The sequence below is a fragment of the Lutjanus erythropterus genome, chromosome 6 (genome assembly GCF_056507025.1).
Source record: "Lutjanus erythropterus isolate fLutEry1 chromosome 6, fLutEry1.hap2, whole genome shotgun sequence".
In the NCBI taxonomy this organism is placed as follows: Eukaryota; Metazoa; Chordata; class Actinopteri; order Lutjaniformes; family Lutjanidae; genus Lutjanus; species Lutjanus erythropterus.
This window is the reverse complement of record NC_139322.1, coordinates 8,625,515-8,643,169: the sequence shown is the minus strand read 5'-3', so window position 1 is coordinate 8,643,169 and position 17,655 is coordinate 8,625,515. Positions and strand designations below refer to the sequence as shown.

Sequence of the window (17,655 nt, the reverse complement as noted above, 5' to 3'; positions counted from 1 at the left end):
TTGCAGAGTTTTGGAGATATCGGCCGTACAGATGTCTGCTTTTTCGCAAATATAATGGACCTAAATGGCACTCGGCTTGTGGTGCTCAAAGCTCCAAAAAACATTTGAAAAACTCAACAACAGTTTCCTGTAGGAACTATTTTCAGTCACACTAATACAGTGTTTCCCTAACTTTGTATTTCTCGGGTTTTTAAAAATGACAAATTATGTTTAAATAAGTAAATAAATTTTTACTGTTATTTCTGCATCACCTTATATTTATCTTGACATGTGTTATTGAAAACATATACACATATTACATATTTTAAAAATGATATATATAAGCAATTTAGGCTGAGTTAACAGGTCATCTCATTGTTTCTATTTTGAGACAAAATAAGTTAATTTAGGCAAAATTAACAGGTTCTCGTTTTTTTTCCCTCTAATCAGTAAAACAATATACACATTTTTTTATGCTCTATAAAATATTTACTGCAGATATAAATCTGAAATTTCCCAAATATTTACACCTCTGGGAATGACTCCACTAATAAAATGCAACAAGCTGTACTTTGTATCACATCAGACAAAAACTAGAAATAATCTGCTCTTTGTTAGACAGTATTGGACCCTATTAGACTTTATTAGAGGGTAATTAAGGACACATTACAAAAGAACTGTACTGTAAACTATTATTTTGTACTTTATTTTGACCGACTTTATGAGAAGGTAAGGGTCTAGCAGTTATTACCCTATAATAAGAGTCTGACAAAGGGTCTGATACTGTAAACCTCAATGTTTTTAAGGCAAAGGATCCCTTAACTGATAGAGAGACGGAGCAGGGACGCCCTACTACATATACTGGATTCAATATTTTAGAGTCCTCTCTCATTTCTGCTTATCCTTAGCTGCTACAGCTAATGTTAGCTCCATTAGACTCACCCTCTGTACTCTCGGTTTTGGTTTCTGAGGTTCAGGGTATGTCCGGGTGTTTAGATTGTGGCTCACAAGAGTGTCTGTACACTTGAGATCATAATAAAGCTAATTATCCAATATGCTTCAATAACATGTAGCTAGAATAGGCTGACCTGTGTGGACCCCCTGCAAGAATTGTGAGGACCCTCTTAGGGCTCCTGGACCCTCTGATGAAAACCCGTGCTGTATGAAAAAGGACATATTTCTATTTTTTTTTCTAATTTTACACAAAGTACAGCTTGTTACATCTTATTAGTGTACTGTGAAATAAAGTGCAACCCAATTTTCTAGCTCAGTGATGCGAACATTACAGCTCGGCCGAGGAGGACGCCATTAATGTTTAAATCCCGCGTTGTCACGAGCACGAGCCTCTCATCCGTGAGCAGATGCACACTTCCTTCTGCGCAGTGATACAGTAAGCAGGAGCGCATTCAATCTGAAAATGTTGTGCACCGCTTTGCTGCAGTTTCCGGATTGAGAGACACGTTTTCTCTCGTTTGGCTGGTGCGCCGCAGGTGTTACCCAATCAACAGCAACCGCTTCTGTTTAAATGTACGTTTTGCTTTGTTTTGTCAAGGCTATACTTGGCCCAGATGTAGTTCAGTAGAAAGACTTTGCATTTGTTTTTTATTTTTTGTGCAGAGTGCTTTTTAGTTCCATCATATGTCTGACATCTCCAAAATTCAGCAGCTCACACCAAAACAGTCTTGATAAATAAACAGAACTCCAGGCCAGAGGACAAACATGTATTTTTGATTTTTGAGTCAACTGTCTCTTTAATTCTTAATCATTACCAACATTGTGATGTTTGTGTTATAAATGAAGCCAGACTCCCTGAGAATGCGGTTAATTTTCCACACAGGGAGGCTTTCGCTGCCTCTCGGTGGCTGCACTCGGTGCATAATGTGAAAACAGCTTGACTGCTTTCTTCGGGAGTCTTATTTTGAAATGACTCTAAGAGGGATTCAAGTCCCGGATTAAAATATACGTCTATATATATTTTTTTTAATTTATTGGGATCAGTTGTGCTGCCCTGCTCTGAAGACTAAATTTCGTGTTGTTTCAGTGTTGCTACTGTGGAGTACAGAGACATCTAGTGGTTCATCAACTGCTCTTCACAGACTCGTCGTCATTGCTTGAACCCTCCTCATCATCAGCCTGTTGAAGGATGTACAGGAGTAACACCCGCATCTACCGGTCTGTGAGACCACTGACTAATTTATTGTCCACTTTATTCTTGATATGATGGGCTACTGTATTATTTACTGTTCATGCCATTACCATGTATGATACTGTGGCCTTGCATCGCTCCAACATATGAAAAAAGAAGTCTTTTAGTTTTGACATCATGGTAGTTGTAAATGTTTATAAATTGTACAGCACCTGTATAAATATTTGCCTTCATGCAGAAAAAAATCCTCTGTAAATCGTTTCATTATTTTTTTAAGGGATGTGAGAGGAAATGATATAAAATGGGTGAAAAGAAATAATCTGGTCATGGCATTCTGTTCATGCACTGATAAATAAAGGTTTACTGAATAAACATGACTGATGTTTGTTATTTGTGTTTTGTAGATTTAAGGAACAAGGTGATGTACATTAAATGTATCCTATTGGCAGAGGTGGAAGAAACTAACTACAAATACTCAAGTTTCTGTAATTAAGTAGTTTTTGGGTGTTCTGTGTTTTTACTTGTATTTCAGTATTTATTACACAATGTAATATACTTGGTTACTTTCAAAATCATGAATTTTACTGAGTACAAGTTGACTTTGTGTTGGTTTTCTGTTTCTGTTTTAATTCGTGCTTTTTAAAAAATACCACTGTGTTGGGTGAAAGAAATTCCTGCTTTTTTTATAGCTGGAACTAATTATTGAACTCATGTTTGGTGTGGGTCATAATATATGGTAGAACTGCATGAATATAATATTTAAAAAATGTCATACTGCAACTGCAATATGATTCACAATTAGTGGGAATAATCATTTTTGCAGCACAATTTTCATTTTCTCTGCAGCACTATGGGACATCATTATAATTCATTATCAAAATATTGCAGCTTCTGTAGTTTATATATTGCACTGGCCATATTGTGATTTTGATAATATTATTTGGATTGATTGTGCAGCTCTAATCACAAACTATTTGGAGGAGCAGGAGCCCTCTGTCAGTCATTTTGAAGGAGACTCATAGTTGCTCATGTGTCCTGTCTATTTTCTTTTTCTTCAGATGAAAGTAGTTACATAATTAATACTGTTTTGAGAGGAAATAAGTTAACATTTTGCTATAATAGTTGTTTCTTATGACACTTGTACTTTTAATGTTGGTCGGATGAGAGTTAAAACAAAAGTCAGGTCCTTATTCTGCATTGAAACTAGTTTTGTTTGCTGTAATCATTCACCTCCTCCATATTGGATATTAAAGATCTGCTTCTAATGAACTGCCAATGTTTGTGATGAGGAATAAAATCTGCAGCCCTCATTCTGTGCAGAAATACATTCCAACATTTATCTGAAGTGAATATGATCCCCTTTCTGTGGAATAATGAACACGTTTTGAGATGAATTAAAAATATCTGTGCTAAATATGCTAATAGGAATAACCTTGAGACAAAAACTGTGAAAACTGTGCATCTCAAGAGAGAACAAGTGTGACCTAAATAATTATTTTTCTGAAAATATTACTTGAAAATCCAACAAATTGATTTATAATCATCACTGACTGGAGGTTATTCACTAAACCCTGCCATATTGGGCTTCACATGCGAGGTTTGAGAAATGACTGAGAACTGTTTTATGTTTCTTTCAAAGAAAAATCTGAAGCTGATATGAGGTTTGATCAGTCTGAGTCAATCAGCGTTTGGCTGTGGTGGAGGGATAGATAGCAACATAAAAGGGAGAATTTTGTACTAAAAAGACTGTAACTCTGGAAAATACTCACTTTATTTGTCTAACTCAGACTTCTGAAGCCTCGCATTAACTTCAGATAAATTTATACATTTAATTTTGCTCAGAAAAAAGGACTTTGGATTTTGCTTCGCACTGAAAGCACATTAAGAAGTAAACAAATAGAATTAATTACAGTCAATTATTGTACAAAGGTTTAGTTTAATAATGTTTTGAAAAATTGTGAACTTATCCGGCAACATACCGTACATCAGCCTTCTTGGATTCCTCCAGTAACAGTATAGAGTTGATAAAAGGTTGTTTAAAGATACAGTGTGAATTTGCTGAACAAAAGTAAGATACTTGTAGTAATTGATAAGTAATTGAAAAGAAGCTGAAATCAGAGAATGTGAACTTTTTCTTAGCGAAAAACTTACTCAAAATGACAATTGAGTAAAAAAATAGATGCAGATTAATTTCATAGTTGATTATAATAGACTGTAGCTGTTCCTTCCTCAATTGTGTGGAATTTATTTATTGACTGATTAATTTAAAGACAAGAAATGTCGAAGTTTCCACTCAGATAAGCATTTTTTCACTTTGTGCACTGTGCTTGGTATATAGTTCTTAATTTTAAATCTGTAATCTGACAAATAATTTTTACTAAATGTTTCTGTAATCTTATTGTTTTTTGTTTTGTTTTTTTAATGCAACTGTTATGGAGTACAGTTACCTCTGTTTTGTATTCGGTGGTCACACACGTGCACACAGATTGAGTTGATTTGAACCAACGTTTAAACTCAGAGTTCAGAGCTTTAAAAAGTTTTTAAAAGTTGTGAATTCACCCTTTAAGTCACTTCCAGTATATGAATCATGTTCTGTAGCAGCAGTGTGTTCTACCTCTCTGTAGTGAGAACCGTCTGAGTGGAGCACTGCCTCTCGTGGCTGTGATTAAATTAACCATGACGTCAGCTGAGCAGAAGTGAGTGCGTGCGGGGCAGCACGCATTCACCACAGGACCAACTCCAACTCCCATGCAGCTTTGAAACATCGCCAAACTACATGTCCCACGGCTGCCTGCCTTACGCGTGCGCAGAAGAGCCCAAACATTTAAAGAAACTACAAATCGACGGCAGGAGGACTACAATATTTCGCGGACCTGCGCAGTAGAGACCGTGAGTCCTTTAAATGTACTGTACGTGCAAAGATGGCAGCTCCAGTCGACTTGCTCCGTGCGAAAGTAGAAGAAGAAAGGCTGAGGGAGAGTCTGGACAGGTTCATCAAAGAGAGGAAGGAGAAGAAGAAGAAGAGGGAGCTGTCACCGTCAGCTGACAAACGAGAGAAAGAGGCGAAGAAAGTGAAGCTCCATCACCACCAACACGCTGAGCACCACCGGAGCGTCCACAGCCAGCAGCAGAGGCAGCAGCAGCCGCCGCATCAGCTGCAGCAGAGCCCCAAACCCCACAACTTCAGCGCAGGTAAACATGTCCTGCACAGCCACAAACACAGCCACCACCACCACCACAACCACAACCACCACCACCATAACCACAGCCTCACCAACGGCACGAAGAAGAGCCTGCAGTCGGGTTTACCTCCTCCCGCTCCTCCTCCTCCGCCACCACCTCCTCCTCCTCCGCGGAAGGTGCCGGAGCAGCTGCAGAAGAAGCGAGCTGTGCCCTCAGAGCCACCTGCGCTCTTCACTTTCACGCCTCTCAAAATGGTCAAGGCCAAGCCCCAGGAAATCAAGGAGAAGCACCGAGATAAAGACCTGAAACTGAAGCTCAAGAAGGAAAATGCCGAGGCCAATGTGAAGCACGCCGAGGTGAAGAAAAAGAAGGGTGAGTTTTGTTATATTCAAACAAAAGTAGGGCTGTGCACCAGCATGAATGTGGCGATACGATACATACCGTAATACCTACAGGGGTTACGATTCAATATATTATGATATTGCACACTGTAAGCAAGGTGATGCGTTGCTGTTTTGTCAATCACAATATCATAATGCAGTGTTTTTGAGAATCGATAGTGTCACAAAACATAATATTGCAATTCTCAAGTTATTTTCTTACATGCAAAACTATACAAAAAAGAAGTAGGCCTATCCTCCAACCCCAAATCCCAAATAGTTAGTACATTGTGCAAAACATGCATGCAATGATTTGCAAAAACTTTTTGACCTATATTCACTTGAATACAGTACAAAGACAGGATATTTAATGTCCAAACTGGTTAACTTAAGTATTTTATTGTAAATATACCCTGCGACACGTTTCCAAAAAGTTGGGACAGGAGCATGTTTTGAAAGTGAAATTATTTCTCATTCTTGCTTGATACATGACTTCAGGTAGCAGTCCAGGGACTCTGTTGTCATAATGCATCATGCTTCATAATGCATCACACATTTAAATGGGAGACAGGTCAGGTTTAATACAAAGCCAAACTGTTGTTACACCTGCAGAATGTGTCTGGGCATTATCTTGTCAGTTCGTCCCTTTAAGCGTTGCAAAAATACATATTTTTCTATTATCTGTGGTGCTATTTACTATTTTCTTTCTACAGTAGGATGTGTTGGAACTACTTTCTTTCTGCAGTAATATCTACTGCAGAAATCGAGTAGTTCCTAAGTGAAACTGCTCATAATAAGGTCTGTGGATTATCTTAAGTAACCGGGTCATGATATTTGTAAAGAGACACTGGTGTTGGATTTTTTTAAAATATGTTTTTTGGTCCTTTGGGCGCTGTCTAATTCCATTATGTTTGAGAGAAAGCAGACATCTCTACAGCTGATATCTCCAAAACTCTGCAACTCAAACCAAGACAGTCTAAATGAATAAATAGCACTACAGGCCAGAGGAATAATGTAGTTTTGCTTTTGGGATGAACAGTCCCTTTAAAAAATAATCAGATGTAGTGTTCAACTGGGTCACAGAGCAAAATACAGTTTGCCCTCCACTCTTTGTATGTACACTGTGTCTACATGCCCTTCTGACTTTCACTTATTCTTGTACCTGTAGAGCCGAGGCCCCACAATGAGAACGTCAAGGCTCTGACACTGGAGGAGTATCTCCTGAAGAAGAAAAAGAAGAAGAAGAAGCACCGTGAGGAGGAGCACCGTGCAAAGAAGGTCCGACACATGCACAACAAAGCAGTTCAGACTGTATGTGCAGGACCTGGAGCAGATCTTACTCAGCCCGTTAGCCCCGATTCGTCTCTGCCTGGCACCGTGAAGCACGAAAGCAATCGCCAGCCTGGCAGAGACGCCATCGACAACCACCAGCCCTACCTCCACGCTCTCAAACTGGGACACGTCCCCTTCCTCTCCCACCAAGACCACTCTATCCGCAGCTCCTGCCTCCAGACTGGCACCTGGTGTGGACGCTTCATGCATGAGGAACGGCAGGCCAATGGTGGGGGATTAGTTCTGCATGCCTACGCTGATGAGTTAGCCTGTCTCAGCCCGGCGCAGATGGAGTGCTTCGCCCATGAGTTTCTGGAGTTGGCCTTTGCTGAGAAGCCCAGAGGTGCAGCCTGCTATGCCCTGGCAGTGGTGCACAGTGCAGCCTCCTACCTGCCTGACTTCCTGGACTACTTTGCCTTCAACTTCCCAAACACACCAGTCAAGATGGAGTTAATGGGCAAGAAAGACATTGAGACCACCACTATTGCCAACTTTCACTCTCAGGTATGTGGAAAGAGGTTTCCTGGCTTTTGCAAAAACTTTTGCAATGCACTCAACAAAATCCTGCACTTTTATCACAACCAAATTCATCCATCATCACCTCTGATGTGGTCATTTGGTGTTGCTTCGATCAACTAAATCAGCTGAGTTTCTTTTGTGATTTTGTTTTAAATTAGGGCTGCAATTAAGAATTATTTTCATCATTATTTAATCTGTCAATTATATTACTATTAAGTGTTTTTTTTAGTCTATACAATAGCAAGAAATAGTGAAAAATACAATGGGTGGGAATCATCAGAGGCCCGATGATACAGTGTTATCATAATACTTAAGTTGTGATGCAAAATAATTTTGATTTTAAACATTTTTTGATATGCTGAGTATTGCAAGTGCAATTTTTTTTTAAACTGCACATTATATCCCCAAAAGAAAACTTTGTCAGCATCTGTTTTGCCTAATAAAATAACTTTTAGTGCAGTGAAATGGGATTGTTAAGCAGACAGACCAACCAGTCCCACTGACCCTGACCTCTGCTGACGTCACTAGAAAAATAAAATAATTGTTTTAATTATTCTAGTACCAAAAAGTTGAATTTGCAATAGTTATAGGAATTTATATATCAAAAGATGAATACTTTGCATCTGTTTAGAGATGACTTAAAATGACTTAAACTATATAACCAACTGTCGCAGTCGTTGCTGTTTAATTTCTCATCATTAGGGCTGAACGCAGTATTTGTTAAAGGCAGAATGTGTTTGAAAATACCATCTTAAATTAAATATTGTAGTGTTCTGGCCTACTCATCATATTCTACAGACTGAAGAGGACGTCTCTGTTTCATACAGATCCCTGCAGAAATCACACCATGAATGTTTTAACACATTTTTCAATATTGCAAATCATATCAGCAAAAAAAAAGTCCCAATTACATTTCAACTGGACTAATAAATACTGATTAAAATATTGTGTCCAGTCCACTGAAGCGTTAAATTATTGTTCAGATAGCTGGTAAAATAGACATGAGTGCAGAGCCACAGAGTAGTTTTCCCTCACATAGAAATTGTTTTATTAGACTTTACTGTGGCATAAGACCACATGTTGTAATCCAGCAGGGTTGGATGCAGAACAGAGACACTTGAAAGATAAAATCTAAACTTAAAGAATATGGATTCTGGTTACCTGTTATATACTGATACAAAACATTTTACCAAGGACACAAAAAACCTAGAAATTAGTAAACTAGATACTTGTATAATAGTCGAGATGGTGTATGTAAAAAACAAAAAACAATTGACCTTTTTCAACGTAGGCCAAGGCCCCATTCTGTTAAGTGCAGCATGGCCTTTTCAACATTGCACAAGAGTTGCACCGAATGGAACAGAGCCTGAATTAGTGTCATTGGTAACACCTGTGATGATCACCCTACTATTTTCGTGTCAAAATGCCTGCTGTGAAAAAGTCTATTTGCAGACTTCTGTAAGTTGAGAACAAACAAACACAAGTCCCCTGCTGTGCAGTGTATACCTTGACAATGTTGCAGAAACACACAGTGAATGAAAGTGCTGCTACGACGATGAGCTCAGTGGTTGATTCAGTCCGAAGTACACTGTTGTTTAGTCTTAAAACCTGCGCCGGTGCCAAGCTGTGTCTAGCCGATTTAATGAAGTCACTTTTATTCCGTGATGATGGAGACGGAGAAACAATGAGCCAGGATGTGTGTTTGATGTCAGATCTGCAGAGGAGCGCAGCGCTTTTCAGTTTATTCAGGGAAACTAGACCCAGTTTGATTATTTCAGAGAGTGCAAAGACTGAACTGATGCTTGAGAACAGAATGAGATATAAATGCTTTGTTATCTATTGCACTTTACTGGGTCAGTGCTGTTCAGACTGTAAGATATTATAATCACAGCGGTGTTCGTGTACCCAGATAAAAATGTTCTGCATTTATGTAAAAAAAGAAATCTACATATAACAGAACAAAACTGACAGGCTGTGGTGGACAGTGGTCTGTGGTAGACACACTATGAAGCATGTAAGGAATCCATCACTGTGACTGTGTGTGGATTCTAACATTTTATTTGAATATTGAGGTGAGGTGAGGTGAGGCCACACATGCTGCCAGGTGATGGGTAAGAGATTCTCCTCACACAGTAAAAAGCGTCCGTCAGGCATGATGTGCTGCTGCTGCAGCTTCTGCACAGCCATTAACCTGAGGTATGTGGGTGCAAAATCTGCACCGTAGCTTGAAGGATTACTGTATGTCAGAAAAAAAGAAATATTGTAAGACATACTGCTTCAGTGGAGCAGTAATGTCTGCAGTCTTGCTTGAAGTAGAACATGATGAGGAAGTTTCAGAATAGCATTAGCAATTATATCTCGTACAGCGGAGGCTGATCCAGCCAACAGCTGGTGAGAGCTGTGTCCCATTTACATACTACTTAATAAGTCTGTACAGGTTTTGTTTATGCATTGTGTTCACACTGTGAAAGTGATGCAACTAAGCGCTCAAAACAATCAGTATTCATACAAGAAAATCCTGATTAAGTGTTGTTTTTCTGTGGACTAAGCAGAAAAACTGTACACTAAACTTTTCCATGCAAAGGACACTCGAACAGTCTGTCTTTAAAATCCTACAGACAATACAACAACACATAGTGATACGTGGGTTAGCCAACTCATCGCCACTGATACCCATTCCTGTGTGCAATGGTAAATCCATACTTAATGTATGCTGCATCATAATTTCAAGTACTGCTTTGGCCAGGACTCAGAAGTTCTTCATATTTTTTGCTTTTGGATTTTTTTGTCAGCTGGGCAAGTTGTCCCGCTCATGAGGTCTTCTCAGCATCTGTGGCTGGAGGCTTTATGTTTCCATGTTGTCCGTCTGTGCACGCATCTGTCTGACCCACTCTCGCGAACAAGAAATCTTAAGAGCTCACTTGCTGCGTGTCAAATAATCTTTTTTATATACACATATTATACAGACATGGATGTAAACTGGTTGGCGAAGGCGTACAACTATGATGCTGAAATTGAATTAATGCACAGAGTGATCTTATGACATTCAGTGGTGCACAGTTTAGGTGTAAATGGAGAATAAAGAATAAATTTTAGTTGTTAGTTAGAACTAGTTAGCTGCTTTCAGGAGCAAAGCAGCTTCATAGCAGGCACAGACGAGAAAGATGAACATGCCAAACAAGATTTGGAACTGAATTATGTTATTTTAAATTACATGTTATAGCAATAAACATGAAGATAATTATTTTATTTTAGCCCTCACTTTGAAATTCAATATATATGACCTTTTTCACAGCAGCTATAATAAACACAGGTGTTAAGGTCTTGTCACATTTAGGTCTTGTCACATTTAGTAGCCAACATGCAAAATAACAGCACTCTGACTCTGTTTGACCTAAATGGAACAGAGCCTTAATTAGCAGCACTGTTAACACCTGTGTTTACGGCACTATTTCATGCCAAAATAGCTGCTTTGAAAAAGGTCTGTCAGTGTCTAGTATTGAATGGGACACGCTGAATGACGTGAGCTGTTCCTCGCATTCCAGGTGAGCCGGACTTACTGTTCAGGAACGTACCGGTCCGGACCCATGAGGCAGATCAGCTTGGTGGGAGCCGTGGACGAGGAGGTTGGAGACTATTTCCCAGAGTTCCTGGACATGCTGGAGGAGTCGCCCTTCCTCAAGGTCAGAGGAAGATTTATTTTTATCATTTTTTTTATCGACATCCTAAGGACCGTATCAGGGGAAAAGTTTGTCCTCCAGCTTCAGGTGCGATAAAGCCTTGCGTGCTGGCCCACGGTGCCACGGCACTCACAGCAGGAACAGTATGTTCCTGCCATCGTGCATCCAGAACCTGTGCACCCTCCTGTAGACCTCGGGCAAGAATCACTTAATATGCTAAACACAGTATGTTCCCCTCCAGAAGCTCATTAAGAAGTACAAGCACCACACTTTATAATAACTTAATTGCTGATGCATTGTTATTGCTGTAACATCTGTTTAATCTGTTGTACTTTTAATAAAAAAAAGAATGTAAAAACACTAAATCACATGCAATAGTTTGTCATAATATGGTAGCTTGTAATTAAAGCTAGTACAATAAGGTTTAACTGGTTATGAAACAGTCTGTTTATTTCTGATGGCTCTGTATGACCAACATAAGTTAAGGAGACCATCTGTGAAGAAAAGCTGTTTCTGCACAGTGACTCATGATGCTTTCCACCGGCTCAGATTCTCTGTTAAATTTGTGGTTGTAAAGGAGGAAACACTACCTAAAATAAGTTCCTTGTAGTAGCTTTAGGTTTTTCATCAGTTGCATCACAAACTTACAGTTCCAGGTTTCAGCCGCACACAGTAAACAACATTTTTTTTTACTAATGATTATAAGAAAATTACACATATGGGGTTAAGTGGGATCCTGCTCTCAGGTTGGATCTGGAAATGTGCTTGAATACCATGAAGCAAAAAATTCACAGCTGTGTGTGTTTGTGCGCGTTCACAGATGACCCTGCCGTGGGGAAGCCTCTCCAGTCTGAAGCTGGACTGTCGCTCTCAGAGTGACGATGGGCCGATCATGTGGGTGCGACCTGGAGAACAGATGGTTCCCACCGCCGACATGCCCAAATCGCCTTTCAAACGACGCAGGTAAAACCCCAGCTGCACGGGAAACGTGAAGAGAAAAACCCCTGATTTGTTTTGGTTGTCTGAAGGTGATATTTTGTGTTCGCGCTTTAATGACGAGATTTTTGTCTTAGTGAGATTTATGGAAACTGCGTGACAATTAAGGTGTCTCGACGGCCCATATGGTCTGACACTTTCATAGATCAAATCTAAAAATCCATATTCATGTGATAGAGAAAGTATAGTTATGTAATTATAGGCCAAATGGTTGTAATTATGAGTCTGGGCCTGATTATGATAGTGCAGACTGTAAACCTCTCCTCATCTTCCCTCTATCCCATCAAATCTTTTTTGTGCAGGTCCATGAACGAGGTAAAAAACCTACACTACCTGCCGAGGGCCAGTGAACCCAGAGAGGTTCTGTTTGAGGACCGGACTAAAGCCCACGCTGACCATGTCGGCCAGAGCTTCGACTGGCAGAGCACGGCCGCTGTGGGGGTCCTCAAGGCGGTGCACTTTGGAGAATGGTGAGGGTCTTTTGATTTGCTTTAACAAAAAAAAGTTGGTAAATAGTCATTAATGCTTGTAATGACATGATGGTACGTGACGATGGAGGAGTATTAACCTGTGTGTTTTTGCAACGTGCTGCAGGAATAATCGACCTCGGATAACCAAAGATGTTGTGTGTTTCCAAGCTGGGGACTTCAATGAAGTTGTCCAGAGTCTGCAGCTGGATCTGTACGAGCCCCCGGTGTCTCAGGTGAGAACTGGACTTTTTGGACACGATCCATTACGATCCAGGTCATATCGTCAGGTCCAAACAGAATCTGCTGTAATGTGATGTAAATGCACGATTTGTAAATTCTGCTACAGGGGGTCTCTCTTTCTCTCACATTAACACAATGGCAAAGACGCAGTTTGATGATGCCATAAATGTACTTTATGATGTCATAAAGTAGCATGGCATCATGGGAATTGTTATCTTCAGTTTTAAACCACTGATGAAAATCTGATATGGCAGAAATCATGTCTAGTTATCCTCAATGACTTTCTTCCTCACTCTCTGACGTATTCTGTTTTCCTAAAAGTTAAGGCAACTAGAAACTAGCGAGCAATGGCTAGCAGGAAAATACCATTACCATCAATAAATTATGGATTTCTTTGTGATTGATCATTGTCGGAAACATTTGGGATAACGTAAGTACGCAACTCAACAAAAATATATAACGTAAATCTAATATTTTTAGACTGTTTGAAGCAGAAATGTTACATATTATAGCTTTAAGATAACATTTTAAGCAAAAATATGTGCAGAATACATTAAAACAATCTAAAATTAGCTTAAGTATGGCTGAAAGAAATATTTGTTAGATTTTAGTAGAACATTTTAGTTTTGATCTTTTATTTCATCCCCAACAGTCCAAAACAAAGTGTGAACATTTGTTGAAAACGTCAACCAGCTTAAGATGTAGGACACATCAGAGATCAGAGACAGAACATAATATGCAATCAATAACTGTTAATCATTCATCTCTCAAAAATGACCACTTCAACATAAAGACAAACAAATACATAAAAAATAACTGGTAAGGTGCTTGTTGGTATTTTGAGTTTTGCAAGCAGCATCTCTATTGTTTTAAAATTTGTGGAGGTTTCTGACTGATTGCATTTGCAGTATGATCTGCAGTGTTAGAGGGAATGATAATGTTTACATTATTATTCAGATCTTCACTAAAAACATTTTCTTAGGTGTCTGCAGCACAACAATACTTATTTTAAAATGTACTGAAAATTGCAGTAGACCAAATTGTGTTGTCAGAATTCTGCGGCCTGCATCACACATCTTTTTGTAAGATTACTAAACAAGGTAGTATATACTGCTTGAACTATGAAATCACTGTGTATCCTCCTGCAGTGTGTCCAGTGGGTGGACGATGCCAAGCTCAACCAGCTGAGGAGGGAGGGCATCCACTACATCCGCGTGCAGCTCTGTGACGACGACATTTACTTCATCCCGAGGAACGTCATCCACCAGTTCAAGACGGTGTCCGCGGTCTGCAGCCTGGCCTGGCACATCCGCCTCAAACAATACCACCCGGAGGAGAAGGACACGGAGGAGGAGCAGCGGCCAAACGATCTCAGCCCCACCTCGGGCCGAGTCTCTTTCTCCTCCCCCGCCAGGCCCGACGCCACCGTCACGCCCTGCGTGCGTCCACAGGGGGACGGCACCCACGGCGGGGTGGCCAAGACTGAAGAACCGGAGTTCCAGAGGCCGGCGACGCCTCCCAAAGAGCCTCAGCCGGCCGCTCCGCAGCCCACCAAATCCGCTCACCTGCCCCCGACATACCAGGACACCCACCTCTCCCTGAAACCAGTGCATTCTGGATGTACGCCGTCGAAAGAGCCCAACCTTCCTAAAGGTGTCGGCCGCTCTGCAGAGTTCCCTAAATGACCTTCCAGTCTGTCTTTCTGCCCTGAGTGGGAAGAACTCACGTGAAGGATTTGTTTAAAACAGACATCTGTGTCAATCAGGAAGCCTTTCAACTTAAATTATTCACTTTTTTTAATCTTTAAATGTTCATTAAAATGTCCCCTGATGTTTTTTTTCAGCCAAAGTTGACTGTCTAAAGGGACGATATAACACATTTTTAAATTTTTTATTTGATAGCACCTAAACTGGAACTCTCTACTGTCTCATTCAAAAGGTGTGTATCAAGTAAGGAACTATTATTATAAAGCGTTTTATTTTATAAGTTGCCACAATTACTGTAGGGAATTTAAATTCATGTTCAAGGCTCAGCTGTGTCTTTTTTTTTTTTTTTTTTGGAAGAATGATTTTATGGAAGAAGGAGGTCTGTGGCAGTTTCACAAGTGCTGGTGGACTGATTGTTTACATACTTCATATATGTGATTATTCTGGAGGCATGATACGGACTTTGCACTGTCTAATTCATTTCAGTGACAGAAGCATTTAGACTAACTTTATCCACAAGATACAGTCGACTCAGTTTCATAGATCGAGGACATTGTCAGTTGTCTGCAAAACTGGGCTTTTGCCAATTTGAATCAGAAGCTCGGCTCTTGTTGGACTTACAGCACATATTTCCTGGACTGGTCACGGCCGGTAAACACATGGCTACTAGGATCATTAAAATGCGTGGAAGCCCATTTCTGCCAATGTGATGGGGGGGGGGGGGAGTTTTGACAACTTCAATTCCAAAAAAGTTGGGATATCTTGTAAAATGTTAATAAGAACAGAATGCAACGATTTGCAAACCCTTTTTGACTTAAATTCAGTTGAGTACAGTACAAAGGCGAGATACTTAACATTCAGACTGATAAACTTTACTGTTTTTTGTAAATTGATGCCAGCGACACGCTCCAAAAAAGTTGGGACGTGCAACAAAAAGGCGGAGAGAGTCGTTGACTGCTCAAAAAAACACCTGTTTGGAACAGGAAATGATGTTTCTGAATGTGCAGTGGCAAGGACTTTGGGGATTTTATCATCTACAATTCATAATGTCATTAAAAGAATCAGAGAATCCAGAGAAATCTGTGTGTGTGTGGGGCAAAGCTGAAAACCAACATTGAATCCCTGTGACCTTTGACCCCTCAGGCAGCGCTGCATTAAAAAAATAATTAACTTACCGTGCAGTAATGATTCTGTGTCAAATTAATGACAAGCTACTTTGAGAAAAGTTCTCATTATTTTGAGATTCTAAGTGATTGTTATGAGATATCGTCATGTTGGTGGAAATGGGCTCCCACAATAATGAGCAGAAAAAAAGAAAAGTTTATTTTAAACTGAAGAAGAAACATTTTCCTTTGGTTTGAGACTTGGGGGTGAACATTAACATTAAATTAAACTACAAGCACGTAAAACATTTTGTCAGCTTTATAAGTTGCAGTTTGTGCAATTCTTTATTTAAATGGCCTTTTATACAGTGCCCTTTTTCTTACTGTTGATACTGTTTTTGATATTTTATTTATTTTCTTAAGATCGAGCTTAACATATGAACACAGGTTTATAGCCAGTGATGAATATTTAAGATTATTATCTAATTATAGGAGCGCCTCTCAATGATGAAGGAATTACAGCTATTGCATTTAGCAATAATTGTCTAAATCTTTTCTTCAGGTGTGGAGTTTGTCTTCAGTTTTGGTATGTAAATATTATGTTACTGTTGTAGCTGGGAATATGTGAATGCTGTCCGTGCACTCTTTTTTCATTTGATTTAAATTCATACTCACCTTTAGTTTTAGCTGGTAATGTCACTGGGTTGATGAAGGCACCGTTGTGGAGGGTTCCTGTGTGGTGTGTCCCCTTTTCTGAGTGAAAAAGTGTGGATTTATACTGCGATTACATGTAGTTTTTTTTCTCATATAACAATGTGGCCTCCTACAAAATTACCCAGACTGAATTGTGCATTTCACATTTCTTTCAATATGATCTGTCTTCTAAAATTTCTTAACCACAGTCACATAAAGTTTCTGATCAGAGCACGAGATTCACCCGAACCTCACAGAGGCCTTCATTCTTCTACACGCGGTCTTCTGTAACTGAAGTGATGATGTGAAACTGCCTTTGCTCTACCACTGACTACGTCTTAGTGCCTTGTACTGTATTCGTTAAGCCTCATTTAAAACTGTGAGGTTTACTGCTGGTGAGAAGGAGGGTGAAACGGGGAGCGGCCAAGCAGCCATCGTGCATCGTTTTTTGTTCTTATTTATGAAATATGTTGCTTTTTGATTTCTACACCTGCATGTCACCCAGGGGCAAACAATTACTACATCACAGTGTCATTGGAAATTATGCTTTTCATCCTATTCAGGAAGCAGGATGGTTATTTTCTGTTTGTCAGAGATACGGCTGTCATAGGGTCTTGACTTAGCTCAATGTAGAAATAAACCGACAGTTAACGATACTGTCACATCAGCCTTTTGTCATACTTGTTGTGATGCGCTGTGTTTTAGCACCAATGATTGCTGTTGTTAATGTTTGTACTGAGATGTTTTCGATACTTTTTGTCAGTTTCCTGAGTGATTAAGTTAGAGACAGTAGAGATCAGGTACCAATATCATTCAGTCTTGTTGAGTAGAATAAGAAAACACAATGAGAATGCATAGACTTTCTATATTTTTTAATAAATAATTTTGTGTGTAACCAGTGTATGTAACACAGTTTAACTGTACAGTTACATAAGATGCATATTCAATGTGCACCACATTATCTGTACCTTTAATATATCCTTTTCAAGATGTTGCTGATGCTTCTAAAATCATTTAAAAACTACAGATGGATGTGTGAATCATGGCACCGAAACAAAACCGACAGAGACTGGGTTGCACCAACAAAGATGAGCAAAACTTGGTTTAAAATGAGATCCACAGATTAAATATTAATGGGAGATCTGTTGCACAATTTAAAAACTAACTGTGGCTTGCTTACCCAAATAAAAATAAATGAATTAATAAATTTGAGGGCTGTCAGGACCCA

General features: G+C 39.5%; 1 protein-coding gene across 1 annotated transcript; it reads left to right on the top strand.

Annotated features, from left to right (window-relative positions):
* The first annotated feature begins 5,007 nt into the window (after positions 1-5,007).
* On the top strand, positions 5,008-17,417 carry rsbn1 (round spermatid basic protein 1). Its single transcript, XM_084720428.1, has 8 exons — positions 5,008-5,680; positions 6,857-7,524; positions 11,085-11,222; positions 12,040-12,182; positions 12,518-12,685; positions 12,810-12,918; positions 14,074-14,863; positions 16,297-17,417. The coding sequence occupies exons 1-7, from the start codon at positions 5,047-5,049 to the stop codon at positions 14,608-14,610; spliced, it is 2,397 nt and encodes a 798-aa protein (XP_084576554.1). The 5' UTR covers positions 5,008-5,046; the 3' UTR covers positions 14,611-14,863; positions 16,297-17,417.
* Positions 17,418-17,655: the final 238 nt, after the last annotated feature.